The sequence below is a fragment of the Pelecanus crispus genome, chromosome 11, assembly GCF_030463565.1.
Source record: "Pelecanus crispus isolate bPelCri1 chromosome 11, bPelCri1.pri, whole genome shotgun sequence".
NCBI lineage: Eukaryota > Metazoa > Chordata > Aves > Pelecaniformes > Pelecanidae > Pelecanus > Pelecanus crispus.
This window is the reverse complement of record NC_134653.1, coordinates 30164646-30181774: the sequence shown is the minus strand read 5'-3', so window position 1 is coordinate 30181774 and position 17129 is coordinate 30164646. Positions and strand designations below refer to the sequence as shown.

Here is a 17129-nt window from a genome sequence, read left to right as displayed (position 1 = left end):
GCCCGGGGTGCAGTGCCTGGGGTGGTGCTTGGCAGAGCTCTTGCTCACGGGTGAGCTGGAGCGGGTCCTGCTGCGGGTTCCCTGGGTCGGTCCCCAACCTGGTTTCGGGTGCTGGTGCAAGCAAGGGTAGGCTGGCCGGGCTGGGTGGCAATTCCCCTTTCCCTGGGAATCTCGGGGGGGGGGTCTGCACCCTGGGGAGAAACCATCGCCCTGAGTACGACATGTCTTCAGGATTTTCTCTACAAGGAGAGAACTTCTAAGGGTTGTTTTCAGATGTACCCTCCCACTCTCTCCCTGCCCGCAGGCATTCAAGGGGAAGCGGGACAGCATGCCCCCGCACATCTGCTCGGTGGCACAGAGAGCCTACAGGAACCTGCTGCTGCAGCGGCAGGATCAGGCCATCGTGCCCCTGGGGCGCAGCGGGGCTGGGAAGACCACGTGCTGCCAGAGCGCCCTGGAGTACCTGGTGGGCATGGCGGGCAGCGTGGACGGCCGTGTCTCAGGTACGGGGCACGGCGGACAGTGTGCATGGTAGGGTCTCAGGTACGGGGCACAGTGGGCAGCGTGGACAGCAGGGTGTCAGGTACGGGGCATGGCGGGCAGTGGGGATGGCAGGGTGTCAGGTACAGGGCACAGTGGGCAGCGTGGATGGCAGGGTCTCAGGTACGGGGCCAGGTGGCCACTGCAAGCTCCAAGCCCTGGCAGCAATGCACCGAGCACTGGCAGTGGGGCTGCAGGGTGCTTGGTGCTGGGCAGAGTCAGTGCACGGAGAGCATCCATGCAGGCTAGGGAGCACATGCAAATGCGAAGGTGATGCTGTTGCCATCTGAAGGCCTCCATTTGATCCATTCCCAGTCTGATTCATGCCCCGTTGGGGTGGCCCTGTGCGGCTGTGCAAGTGCACATGGGCTGGCAGGGCCATGGGGCTGCAGCCCGGGAGGCAGGCGAGCAGCAGGGCTGCGAGTGCCCCTGCCTCTTACCTGTCCCAGGCCCAACAGATTTGCTATTTTGACAAACACCCGAGTAAGCACCAGAAGGGAATTACTTGCATGCTTGGGGCAGCACTTTTCCCATCTGATCAAGTTACTGGTGACGTGAGAGGAGGTGCTGTTAAGCAACCAGTAGCTTTAGAGGGCAGGTTTGGATTTTGGAGCAAGCTCTGGATACACCACGCTCTTGCAAAGGGCTGGCGAATGGCCTGGAACAGGGTGGAGGTGCAGGCAAGCTGGCACGTCCCCCTCCTGCCGACATACGTGCTCCTGCGGTGCGGGATGCTAACCCCATGCCCAGTGGGTGCCCCAGGTCCCCATGCGCTGGGACAGGCCCCTGGGAGGAGTAGGCAGAGGTGCAGCCAGGAGGAGAAGCCTCCTCCAGAACTTGTTTGCAGCCCTTACGCTGCGCTGGTGCAGCAGCAGCATGGTCTGGCTCTCTCCTGATGACCATCGGAGCGATGCAGGGCTACAGCCGTCGCAGGGTGGCTCAGGGGGCTGCCGGTGCTGGTTTTGCAGTGGAGAAGATCCAGGCGATGTTCACAGTCCTGGGAGCCTTTGGGTCAGTGACCACCGGCCACGGCAGCAGCTCCACGCGCTTCTCCATGGTCCTGTCGCTGGATTTCAGTGCCACCGGCCGGATAACCGCTGCTCACCTCCAGGTACCCCGCGGGTCCCATTGCCTGGCGAGTCAGGAGTGCTATGGCTGAACCTGGGGGTCCTCAGGATGGGGGCAAACAGCCCCCATGCTGCTTCCCAGCCAGGTTGGGCATGAGAGGAGCGATGCTCTGCTCTGCTTCTCCTCCTGGACCAAAGGTGCCCCCAGATCGCAACTGAGCAGGAGCTCTGTCAGCAGTGTTGTGGGGTCCCCCACAACCCACCACCCCCTCCCCTGGCAGGGAGTGCAGAACAGCGCTGGAATGAAATGTTCATAAGGAAATGCATATATAATTCAGCATTTCATTAGCAGCACCTTAGTCGTCAGCCTTGAGCAGAAGCCTCTGAGGGCTTTTATCACCATCAGGGCTGTTATGCAAAGATGCTTTAATCGGAGCTGCCTGTGGCCCTGGGCCTCAGCTGATGGACGAGAGGGCTTGAGCCGCTGTCTGCTCATGGGGAACACCAGGGCTTCCCGTGGCTGCCCCATTGCTGTCCCTCCTCTGCCCCAGGTACCGATGGGGAGCTGATGGCCTGGCGTGGTCATCCTTGCGCAGGAGTGGGAATGTGCCCCTGGAAGCATTCACTCGCCGACCACTAGTACCTTCCTGGGATGCTCGTGGGAGGACAGGACAACTGGGGGGTCCCAGCTCTGCAGGGTCTTGTTCCTGGTGCCAGTGCTGGCTTTGAACAACCTTGACAAGGCTGGAGGCCGATCTAGGCTTGTCTCAAGCCCAGAAAATGGTTTGTCCATTGCTGGGACACAGAGACTGTAGCATCTCTGCTGGGGCCATTGTATTGCCCAGACCTCTGGAGGCAGGGAGGGACTGTGGGTGTCGCGCCCACGTGCTGAAATGTTGCCCCTTGATGCATGCCTGGGGCATGATTTGGCTCTTGCTTGCACAACCTGCAGTGCACGGCTCCGGGCGGGAGGAGCAGACTCCAAATCTCCCTGTGGCCCTGCAAGGAGAAATCCAACCCCTCCTTGACAGCTCCCAGTAGCATCTCCCCATCTCCAGGTGCCACTGTCCCCTCTCTTCCCTGTGTACCCAGCTTGCCTGGACACCCTAGCACACCAGCCACCCTGCCCGCACCGAGGGGCTGTCCCTGCCTGCATGCTGAGGGCCGGGGGCTGCTGCTCACGCCTGCCTCTGCTCCCTCCCCCAGACCATGCTGCTGGAGAAGGGCCGCGTCGCCCAGCAGCCCCACGGAGAGAGCAGCTTCAACGTCTTCCCCCTGATGCTGGCGGGGCTGGATGCGGCACACAGGTGGGTGTGCAGCTCCACAGCACCGGGCGGCTCTGCTCCTTGCAGATGGGTACCCCCCATCGCCAAGGGGCTCCCCCATGATTTATACCCAAGTTTGCTCCAGCAATGTGATTTTTGAGACCTCTCTGATAAGAAAGAGATTGTGAGGGTGATGACATCAGTGATGCTGCAGGGCTTTTTATACACATATATTAGAGATTTTCTAGAAAACGTGTATTTTCTGGTGCTTTTTCTGCCCCTTCACTAAAACTGAAATTGGGCTGATCAAATGAGATAGAGGTCCCTTTCCCGGCTCACTTCTGGCTTTCCCCACAAGTTGTGTGTCCACATGCTGCCCTGGGCAAAGGGTCCTGGCGCGTCTGGTGCCAGCTCTGTCCCCTGCCTGGGGCAGAGCCGTGGCAGTCTTTCCTGACGAGGCCCCTCGGACATCGCTGTAAAAGCAAAGGGGCTCTGCGGGTGTCAAAGACCCTCCCTGAGGAGAGGGCAGGGGGTTTGGGAGTGCTGGGGGCAGGAGGGAGTTTGAGTCTCATTTTCTGTAACTACTTCCAGGACGATGCTTCACTTGCACCAGGTGGCTGAGAGCAACTCCTTTGGGATCAAGCCATTCTCAAAGGTAAGGAGAAATGCTGGAACCACGCAGGCACCTGCAGCGGGATGCTGCAGCACACGCCCTTCCTCACGCCCAGGTAGAGGACGTCTTGGGGTCCTTGGCTGCTGGGTGACTTGGGATGGTGCCGTCGTACAGGGCGTGTGGAGGGAGGGAGCGAATGTCAGGGTGTGAGGAAGGGTCTGCCCAAACAGCCTCCAGCACCCCTCTGACAGCCCCGCGGGAGCAGGGGAGCTGCCGGGACCCGGGCCGCTGCTGCCTGGTGTCTGTGCTCAGGTTTTGGACAACCCGTGTCCGCCCTGGGGACAGAGCCTGCTGCTCCGGGGCCAACAGCCCCGACGTTTCCCTGTGACAGCAGCTCCTGGGGGGGTGAGTGCATCCTTTGGAGAGCCCAGAATGTGATTTTTAGGGGCTAAAAAGTACTGCATTTGATTTCCAGCACCGGCTCCTTATTAGTCTGAACCATTTGCAAAGACGAGGCAGGTTGTCTACGAGCCAAAGCACTGGGATGAATCGCAGCAATTTGCAGTTACATCACCTATTGATGAATTCAATATTCGATCTTCATTAGGCGGCTCCTGCTCCAGTCTGGCAGCCAAAGGAATCAGTTGTTTGAGCAGCGGTTGTGGAGGGCATGGCGAGGTACTGTGGGCCCTCGCCCTGCTGATGCAGCAGCAGATATGGGTTCAGAGATGGGGTTTTACCCTTTTGCAGTCCCTGATTCCTCTGGGATCCCCATCCCAGCATGGAGGGTTTTCCCACTGGGATGCAGAGGGTCAGCAGGAGCTGGGCAGCACCTCTTCAGTTCAGGAAATATAAGCTCTGCAAAGGGGACAAGCACTGTCCCCATGACCACCTCTCCTCCTTCTCAGTGACGTTCTCCACGGTGCACGTGTGTCCCTGGAAAGCTGGGCTTGGCCGTTTAGTTCAGCATGGCATGGCAGGGTTGTCCAAGGAGCGCCCAGGATGCTGGGGATGGGGGTGTGGAAGGATGAATGGCCCAAAAGCTCCCTGGGGGGGTGAAATCCTGTGCTGCAGCCTGGCCTGGCTGAGCAAGGACATTGGTAGCACTCCATTTGCCTGCTCCAGAACCAGCACAGAAGGAAAGCCAGAGTGGTGGTGTGCTGTGTTTGCTTTCAGTTGGAGTTTGGGAAAATTTGCCAGATTTTCCTTTCTGAACAGTGCTCTGGATGCTAAGACCAAAAATCTAATTGGTGGCATCCCAGCCTTCATCCCCGCAGCTGGTGGGGAAGGATAACCCCTGCCATGATACCGGTGTCACAAGTATTTGGGGTATTTGTTTGAGCCTGGAGAAATTGCAGACCTCAGCTGTGTTTTCTCATTAGTAGCCTATGGGCTATGGGGTCATAGACCTCTGCAGGAGTTGAAATCCTTTAGGCCAGGCGGGCTGGTCCTTGCCAAGACAGGGGTGCTGCCCACTGGAGCCCGCGTGCAGTGTCTGGCCCCGGGGCTGCACGTGTCTGCATCAAAATCCTCAGTTCAGGGGAAAAAAGCTCTAATTTTGCAGTGGGGCTGCATTTGCAAAAAAAATTGCAGGAGTCATGGATGGGGCCGCAGTGTCGGAGGTGGGCAGATAAGGTCCTGCTGGTGGCTGGAAGCTGTTTAGCTGGCCCCAGCACACCTGTGGGCGGGTGTGTTTAGAGAGAAGTGAGAAGATATAAACCGCCTACCTCCAGCTGCTGCTTAACGTCTCTGTAGACACTCCTGAAGTGGAAATTATGTGTTGTTGTACAACGAGAAGACATACCCAGGCTTGCTCCTAACACCAAGCTCTCAAGCAACCTGCCAGGGTCTTCTCCCACCGCAGTCCAAACTGTTCCTAGAGCCCCTTATTGTCTTTTCCTTGCTGGCCATGTGCGTTTCGTACGCCCTTTTGTGTTCCCCTCCCTGTGCAACCCTGTATCCCCCTGTGCCCAGCGCCTGGGATACTCCGGCAGAGGCAGTGATGTTTCCCCTCCTGTCTCTTTCCACCTGCAGCCCGAGGAGAAGCAGAAGGCCTCAGCAGCATTCGCCCAGCTCCGGGCTGCCATGAGCACGCTGGGCATCACGGCGGAGGAGCAGGCGGCCGTCTGGCGCATCTTAGCTGGCATCTACCACCTGGGAGCTGCCGGGGCCTGTAAAGGTAAGGGGGGCTCCTGCCTCTCCTTTCCTTACACCACTTCTCAGTGCTGGGGGTTAGAGGAGGGTGAGAAAGCATGTCCCAGCAGTGATGGGTGCTTGGGCACGTTGTACACCAAGAAGTGTTTGGGAGCGATGCTTGCCTGGAGGCTGTTGCATGGGTGGTTGCTCTGAGCTCTCCGTTGCACACAGAGGAGCTGCCTTGAGCTGGGCGATGCTGCGTGCTGGCATCCTGCCCTGCGGGGGCTTCTGGAGTGGGTCCGGCCATGCGTGGACAGGACGGGGGCTGCAAGGCAGCACCTTGTGCCTGCTCTTTGGGGAGGACTGAGGTAGGTAGGGCAACGAAGCTGGTGAAGGGTCTGGAGCACAGGCCTTATGAGGACCGGCTGAGGGAACTGGGTTGTTTAGCCTGGAGAAGAGGAGGCTGAGGGGAGACCTTATCGCTCTCTACAACTACCTGAAAGGAGGTTGTAGTGAGGTGGGTGTTGGTCTCTTCTCCCAAGTAACAAGTGATGAGAGGAAATGGCCTCAATCTGTGTTAGGGGAGGTTTAGATTGGATATTAGGAAAAATTTCTTCATGGAAAGGGTAGTCAAGCATTGGAACAGGCTGCCCAGAGAGGTGGTGGAGTCACCATCTCTGGAAATGTTCAAAAAATGTGTAGATGTGGCACTTTGGGACATGGTTTGGTGAGCATGGTGGTATTGGGTTGATGGTTGGACTGATGATCTTAGAGATCCTTTCCAACCTTAATGATACCTAGTTTTTACTTTCATTAAAAATAATCCAGCCACCAAGCCAGAAAACATGAAATTACTACTCTACCCTTAACTGGTTTAGTGGTGGACTTGGTAGTGTTAGGTTAATGGTTGGACTGGATGATCTTAAAGGTCTTTTCCAACCTAAACGATTCTGATTCTATGAGGTAACGTGTTCTTTGGCACATTGTCCCCCATGACACTACAAAGGGACGGCTTCAGGTAGCAATAATTTTATCATCTCTTGAGTGTCTAGTAGAGTAACTGAATTATAATAGGATGAGTCTGGATGAAGATTGTATTTATAAAGACTTTGTTAATACAGGCATATATAAATTGCCTTATCCCTTATAAACTGTTTTAAGATGCGCTCTAACCCATTTTAGAGACAGCCACGTTGATTTACACACTTCAATTTATGAAGGCTGCATAAAGGCTGCTATAAACTAAGCCATAGACATTTATAAATGTCTCTGCAACATGTCATAACACATCTTATGGTAATTTATGCCATTATTCATTTATTAATTATTTTAAAAGGATGAATGCTGTCGTCACTTACAGCAAGTTCTCTTTCTCCTCTCTGGTGTTCTCTTTCCCTGTCTCCATCTCCCCTAATGCCCTTCCAACTTTAAAAGAAAATGACCCTGCTGTCTCAGGCTGAACTGTGGGATAAGGCTGTTGGCAAAAAAAAAAAAGTAAGTCCTTCTGCCTTGAGAGTTTTCAGGAGAGCAGATTTTGGAGACGCGTCTCCTTTTAAGAGTGACCAGCTCAAAGGCAGATGAAGGGATGGTCACTGTATTGGCCACGGGGAGTTTGCTGGTTTGCTCAAACTTACTGAACCTTCTGTCCCAAGCATCCTGCAAGTCAGTCTAGAAGTGATTCGAGTGCTACATTCAGCAGATCTTGTTGCAAGTAGTTCAGCATGAATAGGAATGTTAATAGTGGGCCCAGGCAGGGCTTGTGGCTCAGAGCGGACTTGGGTATGGGATTAACAACCAGAGCATGTCTCAGCATCACTCACTCTGGTATTGATTCTCCCATCGTGCATCAACAAAAGGGGAGAAATGAAAGGAAATATGGATAAAAAATGGATCAAAGCTGGATGGAGCAAAAGTCTCAGTGGGGGTGATGACTCTTTTAATGTGGTTAAACCTGTCTCCTGATAGCCATCTCTTCCCTTCCCCTTTCATGCACTTTGAAGTTGTATATTCAAAATCCTCTCCTTGAAATCTCACCAAAGGGAGCCTCATTGCTGGTTTTTCGCTTGCATTCAGGAATGCAGCCAGGCGCTGCGGATGCCATCGCAGCCGCCGCCACCGCCATCCCTGCGACAGCAGCCCCAGCACGTGCCGTGCTCCGGCAGCCGGGCTCCAGTGCAGGTTAAATGCACCTTCTTTTCCTTCTGCTGATGGCTATCATGTCGTCACAAATTCTGTTTGTCCAGGAATGAAACAGGAGTGAATAGCACCACCTCTCTTTGGCTGAGAGTGGAAAATACATTTGCAGCTAGAAAAACACTGTGAAGAAAAGGTTGAATTTCAAAAGCCTGCTCCATCCCGGTGTCAGCATTTCCCATTGCCTTTGAAACATGGTAGAGCAGCTCTTTTTGTGAGAAAGCAGCCTGACAGCCAGAGGCCAGCAGGGCATCCTAGGTATCCATTTACCTAAGTGCTTCCAGTCCCCTTTGTGGGCTGCAGAATATTACATATTTTCATTTATTCATTGCCTCTTTAACCGGGAAGGAGGTTTTGGGCGCAGCTGGGGGTTGGCATTCAGCTCACTCTCAAGCTGTCCGTTTTGCTGACTGTTATAAAAAGAAAGCATCGTGGCTCCCTACTTTCTGCTGGCTTCCCGCCATGTGCCTTTAATAGAGGCAAGTGGGTTTCCAGCGGCTGCAAGTCACTGAAATCCTCCCAGTGCCGCAGGTGGGTGTGCGCCGTGGATGGGAGCCAAGCGTGGCTCCCCCCGGAACCCCCGGTGCACTGGGCAGAGGCTGCTGCAAAACCATCAGCCTGAACCCCTTGGATGGAAGAAAACCATAAGGGCAGAAGTGCAGGAGGGGGGGGCTTGAGCCGCTGCTCAGGCAGGGGAGGCTCTGAGCCCCCCCCAAACCCCATGGAGGTCAGCAGCACCAGGGCAGCATCCTGCATCCGCAGCCTTCCTACATGGCCACGCGAATGGGGCTGGTTCCCTGCAGCAGCAGCCCCGATGGCAGCGCCCAGGCAGCCAGGAGGGATTTTGGGGTCTGGTAGGGGAGACCCCCAGCAAGTAGCAAGGGGGCAATGCCCGAGCTGCTGGCAGCTGCGGGCTGCCATGGCCCAGGCTGGGTCCTGCACAGCCCCACTGCTGCAGCATCGCTCCCTCAGGAGGCAGGAGAATGAGCATCCCTGTTTAGGAAACGGAGGCATCGAGCGGTTTGTGAGATGGGCCTGGGCTGTGCTGGGGCTGGAGCAGAAGGAGGGGCTGAGCCCAGGCTCCCATGTGCCGATACGCAGTGCCCTGCCGTGTGTCTCCAGGGTCTGCAGGCAGATGGGGCTGGCAGGACCAGTAGGGATGAAACCCCCTTGAACACCCTTTTAGCTCGGTGAAATGGAAAGTTTCCAGAAGGGCTGGAAGCCATTTAGCCAAGTACAGTAATGGGGACGTCCATCAAAACGTAAGAGGGAGAGTACCTGGCAGGATCCGATGGGCATTAATTATGCAGCTTCCTGAGCATAGGTGTCAATCAGGAGTGGACTTGGATTACTTACTGCTTTCTCACCAGAGCTGAGAAAAAAGCCTTAAACCTGCATTATCACTGCTGTTTTACAGCCTCTGAGATGTAGTGACCTTTCCTTAATTGATGTGGAAATGACACTTTGTTCTTAGGTCCACCCAAGCTCAATGCCCAGATTTACCCTAATTTTTTATTGCTGCCTGTTGCTAAAAGGAGAAGGGCACAGCATATCCATAATTAGCACTGCGCCAGAATTTCCCTTTTGTGACTAATATATCTGTCCCCGGGGTGGTCACTGTTGCAGAGGGAAAAATGCGCCGGTGGCTGCAGTGTGGTGGGGGGGATGGAGCTGCAGCACTGCTGCCATCGGGAGAGGAGCACAGAGTGGGCCGGGGCAGTGAATTGCATAAAGCAACATTGCGAAGCTGTGTGCCGATCATTCCTCTCCCAGCAACTCCACCTTGCAATGCTCTCGGATACCTGCCTGCAGAGTGTAAGCCTTCGCAGTTTGCTCTGTGTGGGGGGAGCCCGCTGCAGCCCCTCCTTTCCCCAGGATTCCTGTAAGCGCAGAGGACAAGGGTTTGCAGGGAAAGCTCAGGCATCATTGCTTGTGGTTTTGGTGCCACCTGCATGTTCCCTGGCACCAGCTGCAATGGTCTTGCTGGCGTCCGAGGTGAAAAGGAGCGAGCAGGAGCCTCTGCCCCTGCTTTAGCTTTGCTTTTCCTTTGCAGAGCAGCCGTCCCGGGGCTGGTGCCCAACGGTGGCCTTGAGTGTAGTTAAATCACCGGCTTTGCCGTAGGTCTGTGCTGCGGATGAGCGAAAGGCCACCTCACTCCTGACGGGAAGGGCTCCTCTGCTTTCCTGCATCGTTCATCAAAATGATTCTTGGAAAGGATTGCATTAGGGCTGGCCTCTTGATCTTGCCAATTTTTCTCTCTCTGTTAAAGCCTTTTGCTCTTCAGCACCTGGGTTTTCTTGCCGTAGAGGGAAGCGCAGCTGATTTTGCATGTTTTGTTTTCGGTAGGATGGTGGCTCTCTGTGCTTCTTGAGTTGCAACCCTCAGGACCAATAATTTTGCCCTGATGAAGCCTAATGGCTTCATGGGAAAGACCTAACCCAAGGTGCCACAGTCTCCAGGCACTGGATCATAGTGCAGTGACCATCCAGCCACAAAACTCTGTACACTGGAGGATGTCCTTAGGATTTCTTTTCCCCAGGCAAGAAGATTTAGGCAGCATGATGTATCCCGCCCAGGGCAGGGGGACCCCGGTTTGGGGCCCAAATTGGGCAGAGCTGTGTGGTCTGCTGCCTGGGTCTGCAAAATGAGGAGGTTTGCTGGAAATTGTGCTTTGAGCAGCTCAAGCCCTGTGCAGGGAGCAGGAGGGAGATCCAGCCCTGCGGGCAGCGGAGCACCGAGGGGTCTGCACCCTGGTGCATCCCTGCTCAGCATGGGAGCTGGTTTTCCTCCATGTCCTGGCTGTGGTCTGGGGTTCAGAGCCAGGGGAGCAGGAGCAGAAAACCCTGGGCATAGCTGGAGTCCTAGCTGGAGCCCGGCTGCTGCTGCCGGCTTGTCGGGGGCCTGGTGGGGGCTGGCTCGGGGGTTCCTGTTGACATTGCCTCTCCTTCGTGGAGGTTTTTACAATCGCCACCATGGCTCCTGGTCCGGGTGGGCTGTCTCCCTGCACGCCGAGTTACGGCACTATCTGTTCAGTGCTCTGACATCTTTATTACAAACAGTTGGGGAAATGCAGCCAGAATGGCAGATTTCTTTAATCATGCCATTACACAGCTCTTCCGTTTGTTATATATAGGCTTTAATATGTCATACATCAGGCAATGGGTCAACAGAGAATAGACTGGAGAATTTAGTGCAGGACAAATAAATTAACCATTCAAGCCAGGAGGAGCCTCCTCTCTCTCCCTGTCCCCTCCCAGGGTAATAAAGAGGAACAAATGGGCTTTCTTATTTGTCCCATTAACAGTGCAAATGTTTTAATGACAAAATAAGTGGAAGAAAAAGGACAAGCTGACAATATGAACCCCGAGCAGCCAAGGGGGCTTGGGGAGGCAGGTGAACAGGGCTGCTGGCTTGCATGGGAAGGGGGCTGGCAGTGAGCTGCACGATGGGCTCGTGTCCCGGCAGTGAGCCCGTTGTGCAGCTCCCCTCTGCTCCCAGGCAGTGCTGCTGTCGGCTCGCAGGTACCAGCCCCAGCAGTGGCGGGGATGGGGATGGGGGGGATGGTGTCCAGCTCCTCCGGGCTTCCCTGCTGCTCCCCATGCTTCCTGAACTGAAATAAAAACCAGAAACGCTGCCGCTGCTGCCTGGGCAGCAAACGTAGGCATGTAAGTGAGACGAAGCTGGTGCTGACCCTGTATTTTCCTACTGCTTCTCTTAAATATTAAATGGACCGAAGTAATTACCTTTTAGGTGTTAAAGCTGGCGTGTTTTACAATGGTCACATTACACCCAGGAGGGCTGCTGCTGTTTATATTTTATGAAGTGTGAAATGGTGCCCGACCTCTCCTGGGGCAGGCTGCCGGGGGGTTGGTGGCTGCGGGCTGGGCAGATCCGCTGCTGGGAAAGCTGCGGGCACAGTGGGCTTTGCAGCAGCGGCCGTGCCCCCAGACTTGCTGACTCAGCGCATGCCAGCTGCTAACAGCGAGTGCAATCTGGGGAGCACCAAAGGGCCAACCCCCCAGTGGGGGAAGGAACATGTCCAGGGGGTACTGACATGCTGGGCAGCAGCATGCCAGCCTCCGACACCACGTGCTGGTCAGACAGTGATTGTTTGGTTTGAAACAATCAGGCGTTGAAAGGGGTAAAAGATGGCACCGCATCCCTCTGCCCAGGGCAGCAGGACGTCTTCCACACTGGAGCAGCACAGTGCATTTCCCCACTTGCAACTGCTCCATCGGGAAGAGTTTGCACTGCGGCAGGCTGAGCTGAGCGGAGCCCCTTGATTGTCCCGGGGCTGCTGGAGTGGCTGGCGTGGGATTCCGGAGTGGCTGGCGTGGGATGCTGGCTGCAGGAGCCTGGCCAACGGGGCAGGTCTGTGCGGCCCTGGCCCTGCAGCCCCTTGGCTCCCCGGTGTGCAGCAGCGTGCAGAGATCTTCTGTCTGACGGGGATCAGCCTCTGTCCAGCCAGCTCAGATGAAAACAAGTGAGAACAGGAGAAATCAAAGCCTGGATTGCTGAGGCAATTCCTCTGTCTTCTCCAGCACAGCTGTTGATGTTGGAGTCCTTCAGTCAGAATAAAAAATAATGGGAAAAGATCAAAGGGGAAGAGAAAGGAGGGATGACTCTCGTGGGTGTGCTATGAAGCACCCCTCAGCCCCGGCCCTGGGGAATGTGGCCTTTTGCTGCTTTGTGCACCACCTTGGCCAGGAGCGGGGGACCCCGGTCCCCCATGGGGCTGGCCAGGATGTGGCCAACTCCTGCTCTCCATCCCAAACCCTCTCTCCTGCCACCAGCTGCCTGCTGTATTTTAAGGGCTCATCTTTGCCATGAGCCCCCAGGCCGGCTCCTCATCAGTCACCACCTAAAAGCGCTACCCAGAGGTCTCTGGGCGACTTTGCTCATCTGCTCCCGTTTCTGCTCATCCCCCTGTGTTCCTGAGCGTGCGCCAGCCGTCTGCCTCTGCAGCACCTTTCTTTCCTGGATTTGTAAAAGGCAGATTGCTTCCCTGTTGATTTTAATCATTAAGCTGGAATTGCTATTGCTAGATGTAAATAACGTGTGCCAGCTCTGTTTGCTGACGGCGCTGGGAGGAGTGTTGCTCTCAGGCTGACGGGGACAGCAAACATTGCTGGGGCTGAGGAAGGTGATCCAGGATTTTGAGGGATTGGTTCATAATCCCATCAGCTTCCATAAACACATCTGCTCATTTGCTCCACTGAAGTTCTTGAAACGCACGATGTTACTGATGCCATGCTTGCAGCAGCAGCAGCATACGTCACATGGTCCACCTGGTCCCTGACTCACTCCGAATTGCCTCAAAATATTTCCTTGGAGCAGGTCTCTTCTCTGCCTGGTCTTGCTGGGCAGATGGGATGCTCTGAGCACCCGAGGAGCACTATAGTGGGGAAAATACGTTCAAAAGCATTGATTTGACATCTTTAAAGTTTTGAACTATCTTCTGACCAAAAAACCCAAGGTCCTCTTATGCTAAATGATTGCCCAAGGGACAAATCTGTCAACGTCTCTCGAGTCAGCCAGCCTTTAATATGATAAGTATCTTGCAAAGCTGAGAAAATCCTTACAGCTGTTGTTAGCAGAAGCATGTGCGTAGGGAGGACAGCCCCGTGTACTGCACACTGCAGGAGCGGGAGCCGGGCGAGCCATCAAGACCAGGTCCGGTGCCTAGAGAGAGATAGGGGAGTTGTCCCTGAAGGAGAAGGGACTGCAGGAGGAGGCAAATGGTCTTTTAGGAGGAAAAAGCTTTTCGGTTCAATTAGTGATGTTATGCAGATGGGGAGTGAGGTAATGCTAAAACTCTTCCTAGCAGCCACACCTTCAAGGCAGAAACCGTCTTTTGGTGTGGGTTGATTTACAGCTGTTCTGCATCCCCATCCCAGCCAAGTGTCCAAGCGATGCCAGGGGGCAGAAGGCCTCTCCCTTCCCACGAGCATGGCTCCTGCCTGCTCTGCCCAAACTAGCTCCTTGCCCAAAGGGCATTTCCAGGCTGTGGTCTGCAGGGCCGTTGCTCTGAGTGGGTTGGCAAGGGCAGTGCTGGGACTGAAACTGCCCATTAGGGATGTGAGGGAAGGGCTGATCCAGCAGTCTTGGGGGGATGGAAGGACAGTGGGGTGCAGTGGTACAGCACCTCCACCCACCTCCTCATCCCACGCCGCAAACAGCAGTCCTTTTTTGTTTTATTTTATTTTGAGGGGTTGCACGTGGAAGTGGGCAGGGATGTTTGCTGGAGGCGCAGAGCCCGCACCCAGCTCTGCTCGGGCTGGCTCTGCCTGACCTGTTTGTGCCCCGCCACGTCCCCCTCCCCAGTTGGCAGGAAGCAGTTCATGAAATTCGAGTGTGCGAGCAACGCCGCAGAGGTGCTGGGCTGCGACCTGGAGGAGCTCACCACAGCCGTCTTCAAACACCACCTGAAGCAGATCCTGGCACAGGTCACAGCACGAGGCAGCCGGCTGCCCCCAGCGGAGGAGAGCCCGGCAGGTACTGGGATGCTGCATCCCTTTTTTCTTTATTTATGGGTGATAGGGAAATGCAGTGTTCTGTGCCGCTCTGGGCTTTTCTTTTCAGGCAGTGAGGTCTATTTTAAATATGTTCATATTAAATTATTAACTGTGGTCTGTCATGTAGCTACCCTCAGCTCTATGCCTGACCCTGCCTGCCGCTCCTTAGGGACACCTGAAGATTAGGCGAATCCAGATAGTGCCACTGGCAGATAAGTGATGTGGCTTAAATGCTGTGAGAGCTCTCCCTAGAAAAGGGAGGGGGGGGGAAAACCCAACCAGGAGGGAAGCAGGGTGGGCATCCTTCCCCGTGCCCACAAATGAAGCTGCAACAGCATTGTGCTGTGTGCGCCCGTGTACTGCAAGGAGACCTGGACGTGGCGGGGAGTTGTGCTCCTGCTGGACAAACTGCTGCTGAGCCACTATAACCCTCCAATTAATATATGGATCTAATTCACGGAGGCAAATCCAGCATGCACATGGCGGGGGGTGCAAGATACCGCCCGGCTTTAAGGTCAGCCTTTCCATGCCCAACTTGTCCTCGGCAGCAGAATTACAGCTGGGCCTCTGCAAGTTATTCCAATAAAGGCAAGAACTTGCAGAACTGGCCTTTAACGTGACAATGGTTTTATTTCTTAAATATACATTAGGCAGGAGGCACTAGAGGAGCTGAAGGCAGGCAGGTGGGCACGCACTGCTTGTGTAACCGGAGCAATGCTGTGCCTGGCAGGCAGAGGCTGGGAGCCTTGCGGGTTATCCTGCCCACCGAGCGAGGGAATCCCTTGTTACCGGCTCGGATCCATGTGGGCTGAACTCAGCTGGAAAAAAATGATGTGTCTTTGCCTGCTTTTCTCTCTGCCTGTGCCAGGGCCGAAGATGACGGGTGTGGAGTGCGTGGAGGGGATGGCTTTGGGTCTCTATGAAGAGCTCTTTGCTGCGGTCGTCTCACTGATCAACAGGTACAGAGCTGCCGGGTGCCGCGCTGAGGGTGCCTGTGGGCGATGGTTCCTTCTCCTGGGGCTGCTGAAGAGGAACCTTTGCTGGGGGCTCTCCAGAGAGAGGCATGGAGCAGGCAACTGCTGCCTGATGAAAAAAGAAAGTTATCTGTAAATCTCCGTCTGGGAGAGCGTGCTGGCACTTGGGACCTTCCGTGGGGCTGTTGGCCCCACGCAAGCCAGCACCAGGGATGAAGGGCCCCACGGAGCAGCAGTCTCTGTGCATCTGGGTGATGCACGGGGCAGCAGTGTCCTGCTGCTCCTGCCGGCGTGGGCAGCCTGGCACGGAGACCCGGCATTGGCACTGGCACCGGCACCGCCTGGCTGGCACCGCTTCTGCTGCAGCTGCTAAGCTGCCTGCCGGGAGGCAGCACGGTGAGCAGACGTACCGAGCAGCGGAGAGCAGGGCATCGCACCGCTGACAGGAGCAGCCCGGCTACCTATTAATAATAGATGTGACTTTGCAGACCGAAATCAAGGTTACGAGTACGGGCAGAGTAATAAACCAGTCAGGGAATCCCACAGTGAGCCCTGCAGATGCATGGTAAGAGTCACTTGATGGTAAAAGCTTGATTGCAGGAGAGGATCAAGATGTCAAGAGTGAGAGGGTCTGGCACCAGAGTAGCTGCCGAGGTGCCCTGGGAGGCTGTGTCCATGTCCTGCTGCTGGGTGCTGGTGTGGCTGAGCCAGCAGCACCTTCCTCTGCCCCGGGGGCTTGTCCTCACTCTGCCTATTTCCATCTGGAGAGCCAGGATGGGAAGGACATCCTCTGTGGCCTGATGTATCTCTTGCTTCAGTTGCTGTAAATCCAAAATTATTTATTTGGATAAATGGAATAATTTAACACCAGGGTAAGGATCAGGCCCCCGAACCATTTCATTTTCTCAGTTCTGATGCACAACTCAGTTTGTTGAAGTCAGCATCCACATAAAAACTGGTGCCCAAAAATACTCTGTGTTGTCACTGCAGGTTTATTTTAACCTGCAGTTGAATATTTTATTGTAATTCCTAGCAAACCACATTCCAAAGGGAAATTGCTGATGGTGCTCTAAGGGCTGACAGAAGAGCAAAATGTTGCTGATTCTCCTGAATAACAGCATTAGCTCAGGATGTGTCCCGGGCCCCCTCTTCCCTTTAAAGGTAGCTTTGTTTTGCCGATCTTTATTTTCCACACCAGCCCACCAAAGCCTATTAAACCATTGCAACAATGATCCAGGTGAAGTGGCATGTGTCAGTGCATCATGAAAATGCTGTTTCCTCCGTGAGTCGATGGTGAACGTGAATCTTTTCAACTCTGGTTGCAGGACGGTGCTGCTACAAAATTCTGCGAGCTATCCATAAATATACTTCTGTTTCTTCATTCAAACCTGTGCTTTCATGGAGGTGCTGGGATCCTTGGTGCCTTGCTATCAAGGAGAAATCATCTCCTTTAATCTTGCCGATGCAGTGGCGGGCTGCCCTGCTGGCAGGGCTGCTGGGGAACAGGCAGCACTGCAGCCAGCGAAGCGACACAGCGCAATGGCTGTTTCAGAAATATGCATTAAAAACAATCTCAGAGGTTTCTCAGGGTCAGACTTCCCTGTTGTCCTTATCTGAAATACTGGAAATTGCTGCAAGCAACATTTTAAGAAGTAAACAACATCTCTGTTTCTCCCAAGAAGGCCCTTGATGTCTGCTTCTCAGATCACGCGTGTTACAGGCTACGGTTCCCATTAGAGATTTCCTCAGGAGCTGAACATTGGCAGCTTCTCTTGTAAAAACGCTACAGACGGCATAGCATGACACAGCAGCCGGGGCTAGCCGCT

General features: G+C 54.8%; 1 protein-coding gene across 1 annotated transcript in view; it reads left to right on the top strand.

Annotated features, from left to right (window-relative positions):
- Nucleotides 1-17129, top strand: part of MYO18B (myosin XVIIIB) — a 76152-nt gene that overhangs the window by 4220 nt on the left and 54803 nt on the right. Inside the window, exons 7-13 of the mRNA XM_075718415.1 lie at nucleotides 305-503; nucleotides 1509-1651; nucleotides 2814-2914; nucleotides 3464-3527; nucleotides 5520-5664; nucleotides 14139-14309; nucleotides 15198-15288. Of these exons, the coding sequence (XP_075574530.1) occupies nucleotides 305-503; nucleotides 1509-1651; nucleotides 2814-2914; nucleotides 3464-3527; nucleotides 5520-5664; nucleotides 14139-14309; nucleotides 15198-15288 (914 nt within the window). The remainder of the gene's footprint in view (nucleotides 1-304; nucleotides 504-1508; nucleotides 1652-2813; nucleotides 2915-3463; nucleotides 3528-5519; nucleotides 5665-14138; nucleotides 14310-15197; nucleotides 15289-17129) is intronic.